Source organism: Pygoscelis adeliae, unplaced genomic scaffold (assembly GCF_000699105.1).
Source record: "Pygoscelis adeliae isolate BGI_AS28 unplaced genomic scaffold, ASM69910v1 Scaffold49, whole genome shotgun sequence".
Lineage (NCBI taxonomy): Eukaryota > Metazoa > Chordata > Aves > Sphenisciformes > Spheniscidae > Pygoscelis > Pygoscelis adeliae.
The window spans coordinates 194,079-209,775 of record NW_008825545.1 but is presented as its reverse complement, the minus strand read 5'-3'; the positions used below and the strand labels follow the sequence as shown (position 1 = coordinate 209,775).

At 42.0% G+C, this 15,697-nt stretch overlaps 1 protein-coding gene across 1 annotated transcript in view; it reads left to right on the top strand.

Annotated features, from left to right (window-relative positions):
* Nucleotides 1-337, top strand: part of MAPK12 (mitogen-activated protein kinase 12) — a 51,873-nt gene extending 51,536 nt beyond the window's left edge. The window contains exon 12 of the mRNA XM_009332025.1: nucleotides 57-337. Within this exon, the coding sequence (XP_009330300.1) occupies nucleotides 57-127 (71 nt within the window). The 3' untranslated portion in view covers nucleotides 128-337. The remainder of the gene's footprint in view (nucleotides 1-56) is intronic.
* The last annotated feature ends 15,360 nt before the right edge of the window (nucleotides 338-15,697 follow it).

Genomic DNA, 15,697 nt, shown 5'->3' with positions numbered 1-15,697 from the left:
TGCAGCTCCTTTTCTGATTAGACCAGCAACACTGTGTTTATTCTGTTGTTTTCCAGGCATTACATATAAAGAGATACTAAACTTCAAGCCACCACCGACATCGGAGTCAAAGGAGACAGCAGTGTAATTGTATGACTTAGTCTTTTCAGAACTCAGAAGAAAGCAGGAAAGTTGTAAATGTTTGTGATATTTCAGGTGTATAAAACTTTTATAAATAAACTGGATGTAATCTGTTTCATCTGCACTGTAAGAAAGAGCAGTATCTTTTACTCTGCATGTGGAAGTTGGTGCCTTTGGAAGTAGTATTTCAAAACTGTCCAGAAACTTATTCTTGCCTACAACTTCTTCCTTCTGCACAAAAGAATTCAGACTGTGATAACCTGGTGCCATCCTTGAAAGAGCAGGTAGGACTAATTCTTCAAATCAGAGATCAGAAGAGTACAAGTTCCCACCCTAAGCAAGCTGAGATACAGAGCATGTCACAGGTGTGCCATGACCACTCTCCAAGGCCATTGAGCTGTCTTGAATGCAAGAAGCATTCGTGTGAGTTCCTCTGGAGTATTGCACCTCGGTAAGATACCTGGGGAGGCTAATCAGCTTCTGCTACCTCAGCTAGTGCAGCAGGTAGCAGAGACACAGCCCGAATGAATGCCAACGTCCCCTGTCCTATGTGAGTGGAGGAGAACCTGAGCTTCAGCCATTTCTGACAGATCTGGGCAAGAGGCAAGAAGCAGAGAAGTATCGATGTCCTAGATTTTTTCCAAGTAACCAGCGTAGCAGGACAAGATTTGACAAACACACTAGATGAACAGTCGCTAGATAAACAATCACTGTCAAGGGGTACAATATTTTCCTCTGAATACAGTGCAGTCTCTTTGTGTAATAGACTAGGGATCGAGGATTTCCAGGGAGAAATTCTTAAGACTTTCTAAAATTTTGTAATCTCTCTAGCATCTTAGTATTGGAATGATCACTGAAAAAGTACATCTTCTCAGAGGACGTACTGGTTATAGAATCAGCGGTGCTGATTTTAGAAATAAAGCTGCACGCAGGTCACATTATAGAAAATAAAATGAGGATAAAAATGCTACATTGCAGCTGTTCATGGGGAATACCTGCAGCAAGCTGTTTTGTTCACAGTCTATAGAGGTGTTGCCAGGTGCAGTATAACAATTGTTCCTTTTTTTAGCCTTTTGAACTCATCTTAGTTGGGGGGGACGACCCTCAGACCTTCTGTTGGGAGGTGCCTTACCAGGGAGAGTCAGCTTCCTGATGAGATATTAGTTAGACACTTCCTGAGTTCCTCTTACTGTCTGGGTTCATTTATTGTGTTTTCCTAGGTGCTTAGTTTGTAATAATCTCTCAGAGGTAGGAAAAAGAAATTGGCAAATCTTTGGTGAAGAATTGCTCAGTGAGATTGCTTGTCCTTGTTAAAGGTAATCTCTTTACAGTTGACTATTTGAATGTGGATTATTCCCAGTGCAATATGCTGTTGTGTGTTGCTACTAAGTGAAACAGTTGTGAAGAAAGACATTAGATCTTAGCAGGTAATAACTGAAAAAGAATTAAGAAATTACTTAGGGTTTTTCGCTTTAATAACCAATTTAAACCAGAAGTTTAATCAAGGCACAGTTGTTCTGTTTTTTTTCAATGAATGTTTTAGTTAAACACCTGTAAATATTAGCATTTGTTTAAAAATATTGATAAGCATTGATTAGCTGAGATGGGCACCTAGGGAGACTAAATGGTAAAAGAAACCTTGAATTACTGATGTATTTGACAAGTCATTAAAAACTAAAGTTTCAGGAATGCATGCAAAAGAAGCAGAGAATGTAATTTGAAACAAAACATTTTGCCACACTACAGGTCACTGAGGAAGGCACACTTAAGAGTCATACCCCATTTTGCACTGTTGACTTTCTGCTTGGACTACACTTTTATGTTAAATAGGAACTGGAACTTCATTTTTTACTGAATAGATGTTTTCTCTTTTAGGATCAGGCCCTGTGGTCCTCTTAAAATTCATGGGAGAAAAGTGCCTATTGGAATTGGTGGGTTTGATAGAGCCAGTCAAGGGCAATGGAATAATGTCACAAGCTTCTTGGAAAATGCTCCCTCTGTATTTTAAATGGAAATTCAACATCCTAAATTCTAGCACATGTCTAAAGTCTTGAGATAATGCAAATGGCTCAAATGTTAGACTTCAAGGGAGCATGTTTTTTCATTGAAAAACTGGTTTGCATTTTCTTTGTAAATGCCAACACTTCAATGGGCATTTTCACTTCCCCCCGCTTTAGCGAAGTCAAGCCCTATAAACCTCCACTGGCTGAGGTAAATGTTTCCCTCTCTTAATCTAGATGTAGTATTGGAGAGGCAGCTAGCCCACATGAGAAAGACATAAGAAGATAATGTTAGTTTTTTCTAGATATTGGGAGAATACAGAACTCTTAAAATAACTGAAGAGAAGACCTTGATGCATGTGCCAGCAAAGACAGAAGTACTGCTGTGCTGTCTAGTTGGCAAACAGTCTGTAAGGTAAAATAACAAACACGGAAAGTTTGTCACACCTTTGCAAGATGTTTCTGCTAAGAGATTGAAATCTGCAGAAATGGCTCCAAACAGTGATAGAGATTATTAGTATAAATAGCTCATTAAAAGAAATTCAAGGTGAAAGTAGAAATATTTTGTGTGGGAGGCAGCTGCTGCTTCAAAGGGAGAGACAACATTTCCTAAGTTTTTATTTGCTATTTCTACTGGTGCTAAGCAACTCAGGAATAAGAACCCAGTTTCTGTTTGCCTTAAAGAGAAATGTAAATATGTTCTGCATGTACTTGAAATGTATTGTGAAAAATAAAGGTCGGGGGGTTGTTTTTTACACAATAATGGTCTTATTTTCCCCATATATATTCCCAAATGTATAATCACTCCTGAAAATAGTATTTTTGGTATAAGGGAACTGTATGAAACCTAATATTGTATGTACATTTCATGTAATATGAGCTGCTGATGTAGTTTATTTTGGAAGTCAGTCAGACCACAGATCCTAACCTTTCTCCCATTTTCCAAACTTTAAGTCAGCCACAGAGCCGATCTGATTGTCCTACTGCCACCTAATTATTTTTTACAGCATCTTGGGATTTTACCAGACATCTCTGCTTTGTTCTGAAGGACAGGATTTCAGTCCTTAAATGCAGTTGCATTCCTCAGCCTGATTTTAAAAGCCAAAGTCAGATTGACAGTCATCAAGCATATACATCTTTGAATTGGACAGGGAAGTTTGAGTTCACAGAGTTCTACTAGGATATACAGGACCTTTGCCCTGTGTCGTGGTTTAACCCCAGCCGGCAACTAAGTACCACGCAGCCGCTCGCTCACTCCTCCCGGGTGGGATGGGGGAGACAATTGGAAGGGTAAAAGTGAGAAAACTCGTGGGCTGAGATAAAGACAGTTTAATAGGTAAAGCAAAAACTGCGCACGCAAGCAAAGCAAAACAAGGAATTCATTCACTACTTCCCATGGGCAGGCAGGTGTTCAGCCATCTCCAGGAAAGCAGGGTTCCCTCACGCGTAACGGTTACTTGGGAAGACAAACGCCATCACTCCGAATGTCCCTCCCCTTCCTCCTTCTTCCCCCAGCTTTATATGCTGAGCATGACGTCGCATGGTATGGAATATCCCGTTGGCCAGTTTGGGTCAGCTGTCCCAGCTGTGTCCCCTCCCAGCTTCTTGTGCACCCCCAGCTACTCACTGGTGGGGTGGTGTGAGAAGCTGAAAAGGCCTTGACTCTGTGTAAGCACTGCTCAGCAACAACGAAAACATCTCTGTATTATCAACCCTGTTTTCAGCACAAATCCAAAACACAGCCCCTACTGTGAAGAAAATTAACTCCATCCCAGCCAAAACCAGCACACCCTGAAAAACCACATGCCCCCTTGACTGTTTTAGAGCAAGGTTGTCCCCTTAAGTATTAGTCTTCATTGCTTTGAAGACTCACTGTTCACAGTGAATTTTGATAACATGTTGTGGGCAGGATGTGGCTCACAACTTCACTTCTTGATTATTTTCTGGGTTTTTTACAGGATAACACTGGGTGAGTGCTAATGTGTGTCCTGCAAAATGTGTTCAGAAGATCCACTTTGTTCTTGATTCGGAACTACCAGGCATATGAGCATGGTGAGATTCTTTGACCTTCCTACTTTCTGATCTGCTGTTCAAATAGAAGTATCAGATGTTTCTGGTCTGCTTCAGCTAAGGTTTTCAGAGAATGAAGCATCTGTTAGATGCTATCATTCACTGGATCTTGGTATGAAATACTTCTGTAGGGCTTTAGATGGCCCCTGCAGGTACCAGAGAAAGAACAGGGGTTTGTAACACCTGCTGTCTCTGCTGATTAATTCTCCATCTCCTGAATACACTGTAGGGCAACTGGTTGTGTAAGTCAAATAATACCAGAAGCAGTTTCATTGACTAGTGCACTTAAAATCTCCTCCTAAGTATTTTTAAGAATTCAGAAGCATGAGTTGGAGAAAGATCAAGGTAGGAGGACTTCCATCATACAGATACTCTCTGAAACTTCATGGACTACCAGTTAATGAGCAGCTCTTGTGCACAGATTATTTGCAGCCCTCTGGGACAGTAACATAATTATCTAAAAACTGCATTGCCATCTAGCAACCACATGCAGCTCTTGGGCATGGGAATGATGCATGCTTTTTAGCTACCAGGAACAGCATCCCTCTGCAAGGAGGTAAGTGGGAACAAGGAAAGTAATTTAAGGATTCATTATTTTTGTCTGCTGCCATCCTGCTCTGCAAACAGAGCTCCTTTACACTTAACCTCATTACATTTCCATGCTGGAGTTTTCTAGTTCACTCCAAGGTCTGCTTCATCAGTAAGTGACAAGGTGCATTTCCCAGCTAAGTTCGAGTGATCCAGGCATGCAACTCAACACCTTTCATTGAAGTATTTTGAATGTGCTGTTATCTTTGAGAGGCAAAAGAGGCGAAATTATGCAACCGATGAAGCAACCAAATGAAATGTAGTGAAAGAAATTGCTCAGGTCCCATTTGAGAATGCTCTCGGTTTTGCCGTGCAGCGTCCTGAGGGCACGTGCTCGTAGGGAGCAGGAAATGTCTCTAGCTGTGTTTGCATGGTGCCTGCAGCAACGAGGCTCTCATCTGAGTGACACTCATGATACCAACACAACTAAAGACTGCCACCTAATCCAATTCAGTCTGATATTAATGGGAAACTCATTATTATTATTATAACAGTAATATTATCACAGGTTATAACAGTAAAATTATACTGCTCAGAAAACCATGAGCATTTAGCCCACTGGGGGCCTGGGCCAAGGCAGCTTTTTTCAGGCATTTTAGAAATGACAGAGTTCCTGCCACCAAGTAGTACCACTTTGGCATGTGTCCAACCATTTTGCTGTTCCTAGGAAACTCCTTACATTTTGGGTTTGAGTCAAGTTTGAATTTCCTTTATCATAAAAACAGTAGTGTGCTACTGTAAGGAGAGAAAATATGGCTGAGAAGTGTAATCAGAAAAACATTAACCTTGAAAGCAAATCCCTCTCTCAAGATCTAGGATACATTATAAAATAAAGGTCAGATATAAGGAATCAAAATTGCTACTCAGGAAGAATCCTGAGCCATGGCTGGAGTAACCAAGTGTTTTTGGTTAGAGTTTGAACTCTTAAAAGAATCCCAATAAGTCTTTTTATTTAATGCAGAAAATTAACATGGTATAAACTTTGAATAAAGAGGAAGCGTGACTGGTGCACACAAAATGTCTGCTAGTCCTGAAGCAGGGCACCTTTTTAAGAACAGGTTTGCATATTGATGAGGGAAGCACAAAACTGCGGGGAACTCCCCAGAAAGTATCCTTCAGAAATGTAGGTTCATCTAGAAACATGTATGTTGTTCCATCTTGCTGGAACAAGATGATCAAATCAGGCAAATGTTTGATTCCATTTAAATTATTACATTAAATGTAAGGCATCTCTACTGAGTGTGTTAGCTAGGGTTCTTAATTCTGGATTTCCAGGCAAAAATGTAGCTACAGGGAGATTCATCTCATGTATCTGTCCATATCATTACTACTGTCAACACAGTTTACCTAGGTGATCGTGAGTTCCTTGTCTATGTGTTTTACTGCATAGGATATCCAGCCTGTCCAGGTCCCTCTGCAGAGCCTTCCTACCCTCGAGCAGATCAACACTGCCGCCCAACTTGGTGTCGTCTGCAAACTTACTGAGGGTGCACTCGATCCCCTCATCCAGATCATTGATAAAGATATTAAACAGAACTGGCCCCAATACTGAGCCCTGGGGAACACCGCTCGTGACCGGCCGCCAACTGGATTGAACTCCATTTACCACAACTCTCTGGTAAAGAGAGTTATGTTATTTTTCTTCATGTGGCATCGCTTTCATTGAGGGTAATGACTAAATCTTCTCTAGGAATGTGTTAGGATGTTTTTACTGGAAGAGATTATAGCTCCCGTTCCCCAGCTCTTGCAGAAGGTGACAACTATGTGATCACTAAGACAAGGCGGAGTGCAGGACATGAAAGCACTGTCTCATGGTTGTGGTATCCAAAATGATCCCCTGTAGAAGCTACAGATCCCTTTCCCCACGTCCGCCAAAGCTGCCTTTAACTGTTCCTTGTGTTTTGGCTGGTTGGCTGGAGACCTCGGTGCCTGCTGCAAGCGGGGAGTGCTCTGGGCTTGCACATGCGAGCCAGTGAGAGCTGTGTGTTGGACACGTGGGCTCTGTGCTAGCAAACTCACCAGGGCTGGGAGTGTTTCCAGGTGCTGAACTTCAGCTGCCTGCTCCGTTAAATCGCTAACACAGTTTTGGCCCAGGGCAGCTGCGGTTCCTGTCGAAGTCGAGTTCCTGCGACTCCCTCAGCACAGCTGAGGAGCTGGCGGTGGCCGGGTGGTGCTCCTAACAGTCAATGGGATGCCGTCAGCCAGCTTTGGAGGGTAAGAGGCTTTCACAGCGTGGAGTTGGGCAGTTTCTTGCCAGCTGGACTTCTTAGATCCAGCAAAGTGCTCCAGGCATGGTTAATTTACTAGCACAGACATGGCCACAGAGCCAACAGTGCCTGGAAAATTGTGCTCACCCCAAACTGATGGGTGTGTATAACTGTAATCTCTTTGTGCTCTAGTCATAAAATAATAAAAATGCAGCCTTTGTGAAGTAGTTGTTTAGGAAAGCATGATGGTGAGCTCTGCTGTAAGGGCTGTGAGAGCATCCCTGGGGGCTCCCAGAGGTTTGGCTGCTGGGGCTGGGGTCCAGCTCAGAGCCAGTGCAGCCAAGGGTGGCCCCTTCCTCGTGGTGATCCTGGGGAGAGGCTCCCAGACGTTGTGGGGCAAAACCCTGGCCCTGGGGAGCCTCTTCCAGCTGAGGCTCTTGCCTTGGCCCTGCCTGAGCTGCAGCTCCCGCCGCCATGCAGCCGTGTGCCCGGCCATGGGTCCCACCAAGCCACCACCACCCACGGGCTGATGTCTCAGCCTGGCCTGTCCCCATCCCCAGGAAGGTGCTCTACGCCCAGGGCTGGGGCTGTCCCCGGCTGCTCCCCCGCCTTCCGCCCTGACCTAGACATGGTGGTTTACATTAAATTAGGGTCAAGTTGAAAAGATTTATTGGCAGTGCTCCAAAATAAAATGGAAATAACACGTATTTTCCCTGCCATTTGGCAAATCTACTGTAAGTCGCTGTGAGTCTCTCATTTGTTATTAACAGGATTTTGACCAAGTAAATGTCATGACAACATCATTTGCCCTAATAAAGTTTTTCATACATAGTGCATTTGTGCAAAAGGTAATGATGAGATAGGAAAGAAAATAACTGCAAGAGAGCACAGGTTTCCTCTAAACAAAGAAAAGACTGTACAGGAGGATTTTTCAAAGGCATTACTAGTATCTGAAATAAACAATCGGACTCGTCAGAGAGGTAAAACCACAGAGGTTAGAATATTGTGAATGCTGAGATCGAGTCCTGCCTGCCAGCAGAGCAGGAAGGCTAAGTCACCAGGGACACAAATAAACTCCCTGTCCCATGTCACGTTACAGGCTTTAAACATGACTCCCCTTACAGCTTCTAAACACTCTGTTAATGCTTTACATTAAGGTTGCTGAATTATCAGAACAGGTGTGAAACTATGACTATATGTAAGCAAGTGACTATCTGGAGACTCTAAAACAAGTGGGATTCTCTTCACAAACAGCTCACTGTAACTATAATTACTATAGCTACTCAGTATTGCCATTTTAAGTCTCTAAGACAGAACATTAACTACTTTTCCTTAGGTTTCTCAATGGATTTTATAGCCTTTTATGCTTTATGGCTGGATTAGTGGTTTTGATCACCTGGATTTGAGATGATTAATGTTATGAACTTGCTGCATGTCTTCCAGCTTTTGAATTGCTTTCCATAGCTAGTGTTTGGCACCACTAAAGTACTTTGAGATATAAATTATTTATGTAAAGGGAAAATTCACTTTGCACCTGTAACCTCAAATCTTAGCAGTGGGGTAAGCATGACCTCCTGTGAGAAAATGTTCAGGAAAGGCCGAAGAGCCGAGCTGAGCCAGCAGAGAGCATCGCTGTGCCTCAAAGATTGACTTGCCTTAATGTGCCAAATTCATACCAGAGGATGCCTGAGGGCTCCCTTAGGGTTAATAAATTCTTCTCTAATATGGTGATGTGACATCATCAGCTGGTTCATACATCCTTTGTGATGAATTAGTAGGTTTAAAGAAGACTAAATCTCTTTCTTCTTGTCCAGGAATGCTAGGCCTTAAAAAACACGGGCATGTCAGTAAGGCTGGTTATGAAGAGCCTGAACCAGGAACGGTCCGTTCCTCTTGGAAAGGAGAAAAATGAAAACTTGGAAGTAGGCAGAATTTGAAGCAGTAGTTCCCTTCATTTTTCCATGTTAGCTTTATTTACTCAAGCAGTGCTCTTACCAAGTAAATCTAATGCCACTAATCCTCAAAAAAAAGGAATAGCCAAGTGGCCCACGCATGTGGGCACAGACCCAAGCTGGCTTCTCCCACTGGAGTGCAGGAAGGGAATGGCTGTGTAAGGACTCCAGTAAGCACAGGGAAAGAAGCTGTCTGTTCACCTTAAAGCTTGGCATATGCACCTGCAGCATCCCTTGCTGGAGCCAAGATATTAGGATGAGGATGTTTTACTCAGTCAACCATATGGCAGGGCAAAGTACCTTCCATACCAAATCCTTTTTTAACATCATGTTCCCAAACCAAATATTTGTATATAATCTCCTGAAAGATGATTCACCAAAAAGAGTGGAATGGGTGGCCTGATTATGTTGGCCACCTTTGTCAGTCTTGCTCACATCAAGGTATGCCACGAGACCTGCACTGACATCAGTAGGATGTATTGTAACACTCAGCATAAGCAAAACAGGCAGAATCTTGGCTTTCAGGATATAATCATGGGTTATGGAAACTGTCATTGCCTTCCTTGGATACAGGATCAGCCTGTCAATAACTCCAGTACTTCTGTTCCTTTTCATAGAATATCAGGAAGAAAAATACTGCTCAGCATAAGTGACGATGGCAAAATCTCACCCAACTGTTGAAAAAGAAAAGGAAGAGAAATACAGAGCAAGCATTTACTCACAAAACCAAGTGCTCCGGTTACACTCTCTGGATGTATTTTCTAAAAATAGTTTTCTCTCTCACCAAACAAAAAAAAGCTCTCCTGCCCTAGTACATTTAACAGTAGTAATGCTGTAGTAGAGATGTAGATATAACAAGGCAAGGCTTATGGGGAGTGGTGATAGCTTTTATCAGACAGACATTACCAGAAGAAAAAAGCTAAAGAAGCTGTCAGGCAAACATGTTCCTTTTAAGGTCTGAAACTAGAGCTGCAATCACAAATCTTTTGTCTCTGGGTGCTCCTGAGTCTAATTTCAAAATACCTTCCCCTCTAAACTATTTTCTCCTCTGTGTTTTCCATAATGAAAAGAGCCTCCTGTGGATACATTTATCAATCTTTGGTCACTGCAACCAGCATGAAACCCTTAATGCTATTTAGAGACTGAAAATGGTTCCCAACATACAAAAAATCAGCCTCTCCCGATTAACCTTAGATTTAATTATTTCTCTGGTTCTCCCTCCCTGAGCTTCATAAACTAATTAGAAGTAAACCACAGTTTTAAAGATCGTTTAGGTACTGTTTGATATTGAGCCATTTCTAAATAAGTGCTCTATAATTTTTCCTTATTTATTGAGCTCTTGCTGTTGTGTTTAGGATGGATTCATCTCCGTTTCATTTCCCGGTAGTGCCACTGGAAGAGGAAGATTGTCCTGGGATGAGGGTAAAGGGCTGTGAAAGCCAAATGACATAACATTTCACAGGCAGGCCACGCGTGGTCTGCATCCAGATTAGCAAATGGGCACTGGAGTCACAGACCCTCTAATCCTGGCCTGCAGGCTGAAGGGCTCTGCCCAGGTATTTAAATCCAAATAGGGTTTAATCATTAGGGTGGAGACTTCTTTATCAGTGAACTTCTCTTTGAGATAGGGTAATAGAAACCAAATGTCTTTGATCTCAATAGAGGCAATGTGCAACACAAGCCACATTGTGTGAAAGGGAAGGAACCTGTCATCTGCCCTCTGAAATCTGAGGGACTGAATGCCCGAAGAAAGAAAAGACTTATTTTCTTCCCCATCTCTTTTAAAGCATATTGCATCTATGCATTTTGTTTGAAGACTGATTTTTTTTTTAATTGAATCCTCCCCCTTTGCAGAGGATTTAAAGTCTGTTATGAATACCAATGGGGCTGTCCCGCAAAATGGAGGAGTGGGGATGGAGCAGTTGATTTGGCTCCCAGGTCTGCTGTGGGAATTGCTATGGCAATATGAATGCTCTCTATAGAAACAATTGCTGAGGTTTTGCAGATTTTGAGGGCCTGGCATCACAGTGTTATGAGACGGCAATATGTAACCCCATTAGGGTGTATATAAAAAGCTTTAGTAAGTGTATAAGATGCAAAATCTACTTATTTTTACATAACTGTTCTCTTAGATGTCTTCTCAGATGGACAAGAAGACTTACAGACTACTTACAGGGAAACCATCCCTGTATGACAAGATAGAGAAAATCATAAAGGTTTGATTCAAAAAGAAGTGATGTCTGTTAAGCCATTATCACATTTGATGTCTAGAGCTGCCTGTGATGATCCAGCTAATGCCTGGCAGGGTGCTGCTGGTCGCCTGCCACAATGCTGTGGTCCTGCTCTCTCGCCTTCTTCACTCCTCACGCAGAGGTGTGATTTGGCTACTCATTTGTAATCGAAACGGGTTACACAAAAGGCCAGTGGCTTGGTTCATTGAAACCTGAAAAATGTTTTGAGCTCCTTGAGAGTTATATGCGAAAGACTGAAGAAAAGTAGATTAGTGACAGCTGTAATAGCAAATGTGTCTTTTGGTGGAGTAAGAAGGTGCATTAAAGGCTCCAAAAGGCTGTCTTCTGTGGTCGTCCTTTTCCAGAAGGTGTGTGTAAGGGAATACCTAAAATGGGGAGCGTGAAAATAAGCAGAGAATATTCAGACCTTCAGCAAGTATCCCTTCCCCTTCGGCCACAGAGCTCAAGTAACAGAAGAGACAAGAACTATTTGCATAGCAGTCAGGTAACAATTATATACCATGCACCTATGAATGGGCATACTCATTTGTGAAGCAGTTACTCTCTTAAGTAATTTGTAATTGCCACAATTAAAAATATATTTTTTTCTGTGAGTCCCAAAACAGTTTTTGAATATTGACTCTATCTATATACACACTTGAGTTCAGAACATAGGTATTTGTTTTAATTAAGCCACCCAAAGTTTAGTATGCACATGTGTACTTGAATGAAAAAGTTTGCAAACGCTTTTAGAAAAAAAAAAATCTCTTTCAAAAAATACTCTGACATAGAAACTTAAAAATAAAGGTTAGGATTTATCCAGAAAATATTTTTTCTTTTTGAAATTTTAAAATGTAAATCTACACCCTTAAAAAACAATGAGTCATGGCTTGGAGAGAAATTTATAACCAAAAAAAGCTACCAGGATTCCAACGACCAGAATCTGAAATTCATGTCCAGGGTGTAACTCTGACTATTTCTCAACAAATCTTTGTTTTAATCTCAGTTCATCAAAAACATTTGCAACAGGAACACTTGTTTTGATTATTTAGATTTAAATACATTTTCAACGCCTGGAAAGAGATTCTATTTTATCATCATTATGCAAGATAAAAATCATGCTAATGCCAGAGGGAATTTTGCTTATAGAAGATTTGGCCATAATATCTAATTCGGATATTTGAAGCACATTTATTTATTTGTGAAACCTTAAGATATTATTTAATTTTGCTTATTCAGCAAAGCATTTAGGCTCAAGTTCGACTTTTAAACAGATGCTTCAGGTCCACTGATTACCACGGCATTAAAGCGAAGCGAGCTTGGCCTGCCACGTACTGTTACAATGTCAGATGCTGAGAGCCTTTCCTCCGGGAGTGGCTGGGATACGTAGACGTTAGATGCAAAATGCCGTCAAGCGACTTAAAAGGGATGGGCTCCAGGCGTGCTGGAGTCAGCGCAGCACTCACCCGCGGTTTTACTTGCTTAACTGATAGAGCTATCTCCAGTGACAGCCAGAAGCCAGACATAATTTTCAAGACTTAATGTGTTTCCGTCTTATCTTGATGATCAGTAGCTGGCTACAGGCCACAGACAAAGAAAGAATCGGGGCTGGGGGGGGGGAGGACAGACAAGATGACCCTGTTTACTTTCTCAGTGGACTACAAATAGTTGGTATGTACTTGCTGTTTACTTGTAGCCCGAACAGCTGTTCCTCTGCCTTCCTATGAAACAGTCTTGAGAAGACTTGTACTCCCTTTTGTTCACAGAGATTTGGAAACGATTCGGGGCGCTCTCCATTTAACCTTGCTTTTTATTTCATTTGCAATTGCTGGTGACAGTGCATAAGAGGGGACTCAGCTACCGCAGAAATTTGATAGAGGGAAAACCAGAATCAGCCCAGCTGCCAAAAGACTGCAAAAACTGCTTAAGTCTAAAAGAAACAGGAGCTTTTCTGCAGAGCAAGAATTGTGCCTGAAATATGTGATACTCCGTTTGTCAAATGGTCCTTCTTCCACTGAATTAAATGAGAGGAAAACTAAATTGAAACCCAGTAAAACTGACTAAAAACTAAAAAGAAAAATAGGCAGTATTAGCCAAACCAGCAAACCAATACCAACCAAAAAAAACCCCCAGCCCCTAAGAAGTTTAATTTTTTACCTGGGGGAAAACAGAGAATAGTGGCTATTACTACTGGCTCGCTGTGGAAGGTGCTCATCTGGTATATGATCAACAGATAGATACATTCCGACAGACTATATTTTGCTCGCACCTGAAAGCCATCATTTGGAATTTGCTTACCCCTGGAGCAAAAATAACAACACTATTGAGCCTGCCGCGCTGCTTATGACTGAAGAGCAAAATTCCACTTTCTTAACGATAATCATTCCAGCGCTTCTCTCTTCCTTTCGGCCACCTTTAAGGCAAACAGCTTCACCCAGCATTTAACCAATACGGTGTTCACTGAAAGGCCCTTCCGTGCAGCACACGGGATATGGCCTGAATGCAGTTATGTGAGTGTGCCGCTAGTAAGTCAGCACAGGATTTCAGTTCTTCCCCTAAAATCTCTTTATGCGACTTGTCCTGCTCTGCAGTGACCAAAATATTGCTGGGCAGGAGACCCGAGAGCTGAATGGGTCAATGAATATTGCGATGGCAAAGCTCAGAGTTGTACGCCTGCGTTAGCGGCTAGCTGATTAGCACGTCATCTAATCTTCCTATGCCCTTTTTCCATCCCTGACTTACCTGGCCTACTTAGGAAATGCTACTTACCCAGTTTTTGTATAGTATTCAGCACCTTGTGCCTTTAAGTGATACTGTTGGAACCTGTGTGGGTATTTACATGCCTCCTCCCTGCTCTTGTAGCATCTGAACGCTTCATATTCGAATGCATTGAACTTCCAGCACTGTTAATCAGGAGAGTCTATGTGTGGAGGAGTACAATGCAGGGGGGTTAAAGCTTCAACGGGAAGCTTGTGGCAGAGTCAGAAACTAAGTTTGGGTCACTCAAAGCATCGACTTTCTCCTTCACTATTAAAACAAACTTTCCTCTCAGTTAATCAATTAACAGTAAAAAGGACAGAGCTCAGCATGCCAGGGCAGTGAGCCTTTAACTATTTGCAGTATGGATGTATAAGGAAATACAGTATTTCTGTTCTTCAAAAATTAAAGCAATGCTAAAGTCATTGTGATGAATAAATTAACAAGGCTTTTTCAAAACCACCTATGACTCTTCCTCCACTGTTTTACAGATACCATTCATGCCTAATTGTTTTTTTAATAAAACAAGGGAAATGTTATGAAATAAATCCTGCCTCACAGAGTAAGGATGTTGGTCCAGCAAAGCTGTCATCAGAGTGATGACCACCTCTCCCCAGCCTCCTTTTGCGACGCGGGGTGCATAGTTAACAGCTTTGATCCTTGTCTGAGAGCCTTGCATTTCTGCAGTTAGACTTCAGATAAAAATTACTCCAGCCGAATATTGCAACAAATGTTTAGATTAAAACCAAAAATCCCTACATCTGCTAGTTTGCTCTCAAACCCCTACTTTCTTTGAAGAAAAATTCAGTCCCATTTCTTACTGAGGTCTGATGGGTGGCTCCTGGTTAATCTCTGTCTGTCTCCTTGGTAACAGTCAAAGGAGATGATACGGAGGTGGGCAGGGAGCGAGCCCCAGCCGCTGTTCCTGTTATCAGGGTCCATCAGCAGGTGACCGTTGCTCATCTCCAGGACCAATAAATATAGCCCATGGCTAAGGGAACAACCACGCAGCTTTCTTCAGAAGTTTCAAAGAGCATTAGCTGGACTCCAGACTTGGAGACGGAAGTTTCTCTAAACCCTCAGGTCTTGTATTTTAGGCTGCCCACTCAAAATGTGTGCAGACACTGCAATTCTCTTGATAGTTTGCTAAACTAATAATTTTTTTTTTCATTTTAGACAGTCTTATTCAAGGAACCTGTACAAGCGAGGTTTGATTATCGTAATCGCTACGATTAGAAATATTGAGGCCCCACCAGCTTTTGTGTAATTTGAATGTTTAGCTGGTGTGGCAACAGTAAATAACAGTTTACTCTGTTCCCAAAAGCAAGGTGTGTGTATTTTTGCCTGATGTTTTTTTCCACACCATGTCAATGAGCAGCTGAGCGTTTGCAAAAAAGGATAATCTATGGCACAGCAACGCGGATGCTGCACCTCACGCTTCTGCCAAGGAGCCAACATCTGACTGACCTGAAGCATTCTCCAGGCAATGGCAATCTACTTTGCATGTTCATTTTTAATAACTGTTCTGCAAGACTCCTGCTAAAAATGATAAATGATAATGACTTGCTGTCAAACCGAGTTTCAAGGTAGCATCTGCTCATGAAGAACATCAAAATAATTAAGCCTAAACAGAAGCACAGCCAAAGTCATTCCCTTGCTTAAAAGCGGCTTGTGAGCGTAGCGAAAAGAAGTGTCAAATTGGCAAATTCCTTAGTAAATAATGACACTGAAAATGGCACAGGGTAAGGAATTCGACCCAGCTAACATCTTGA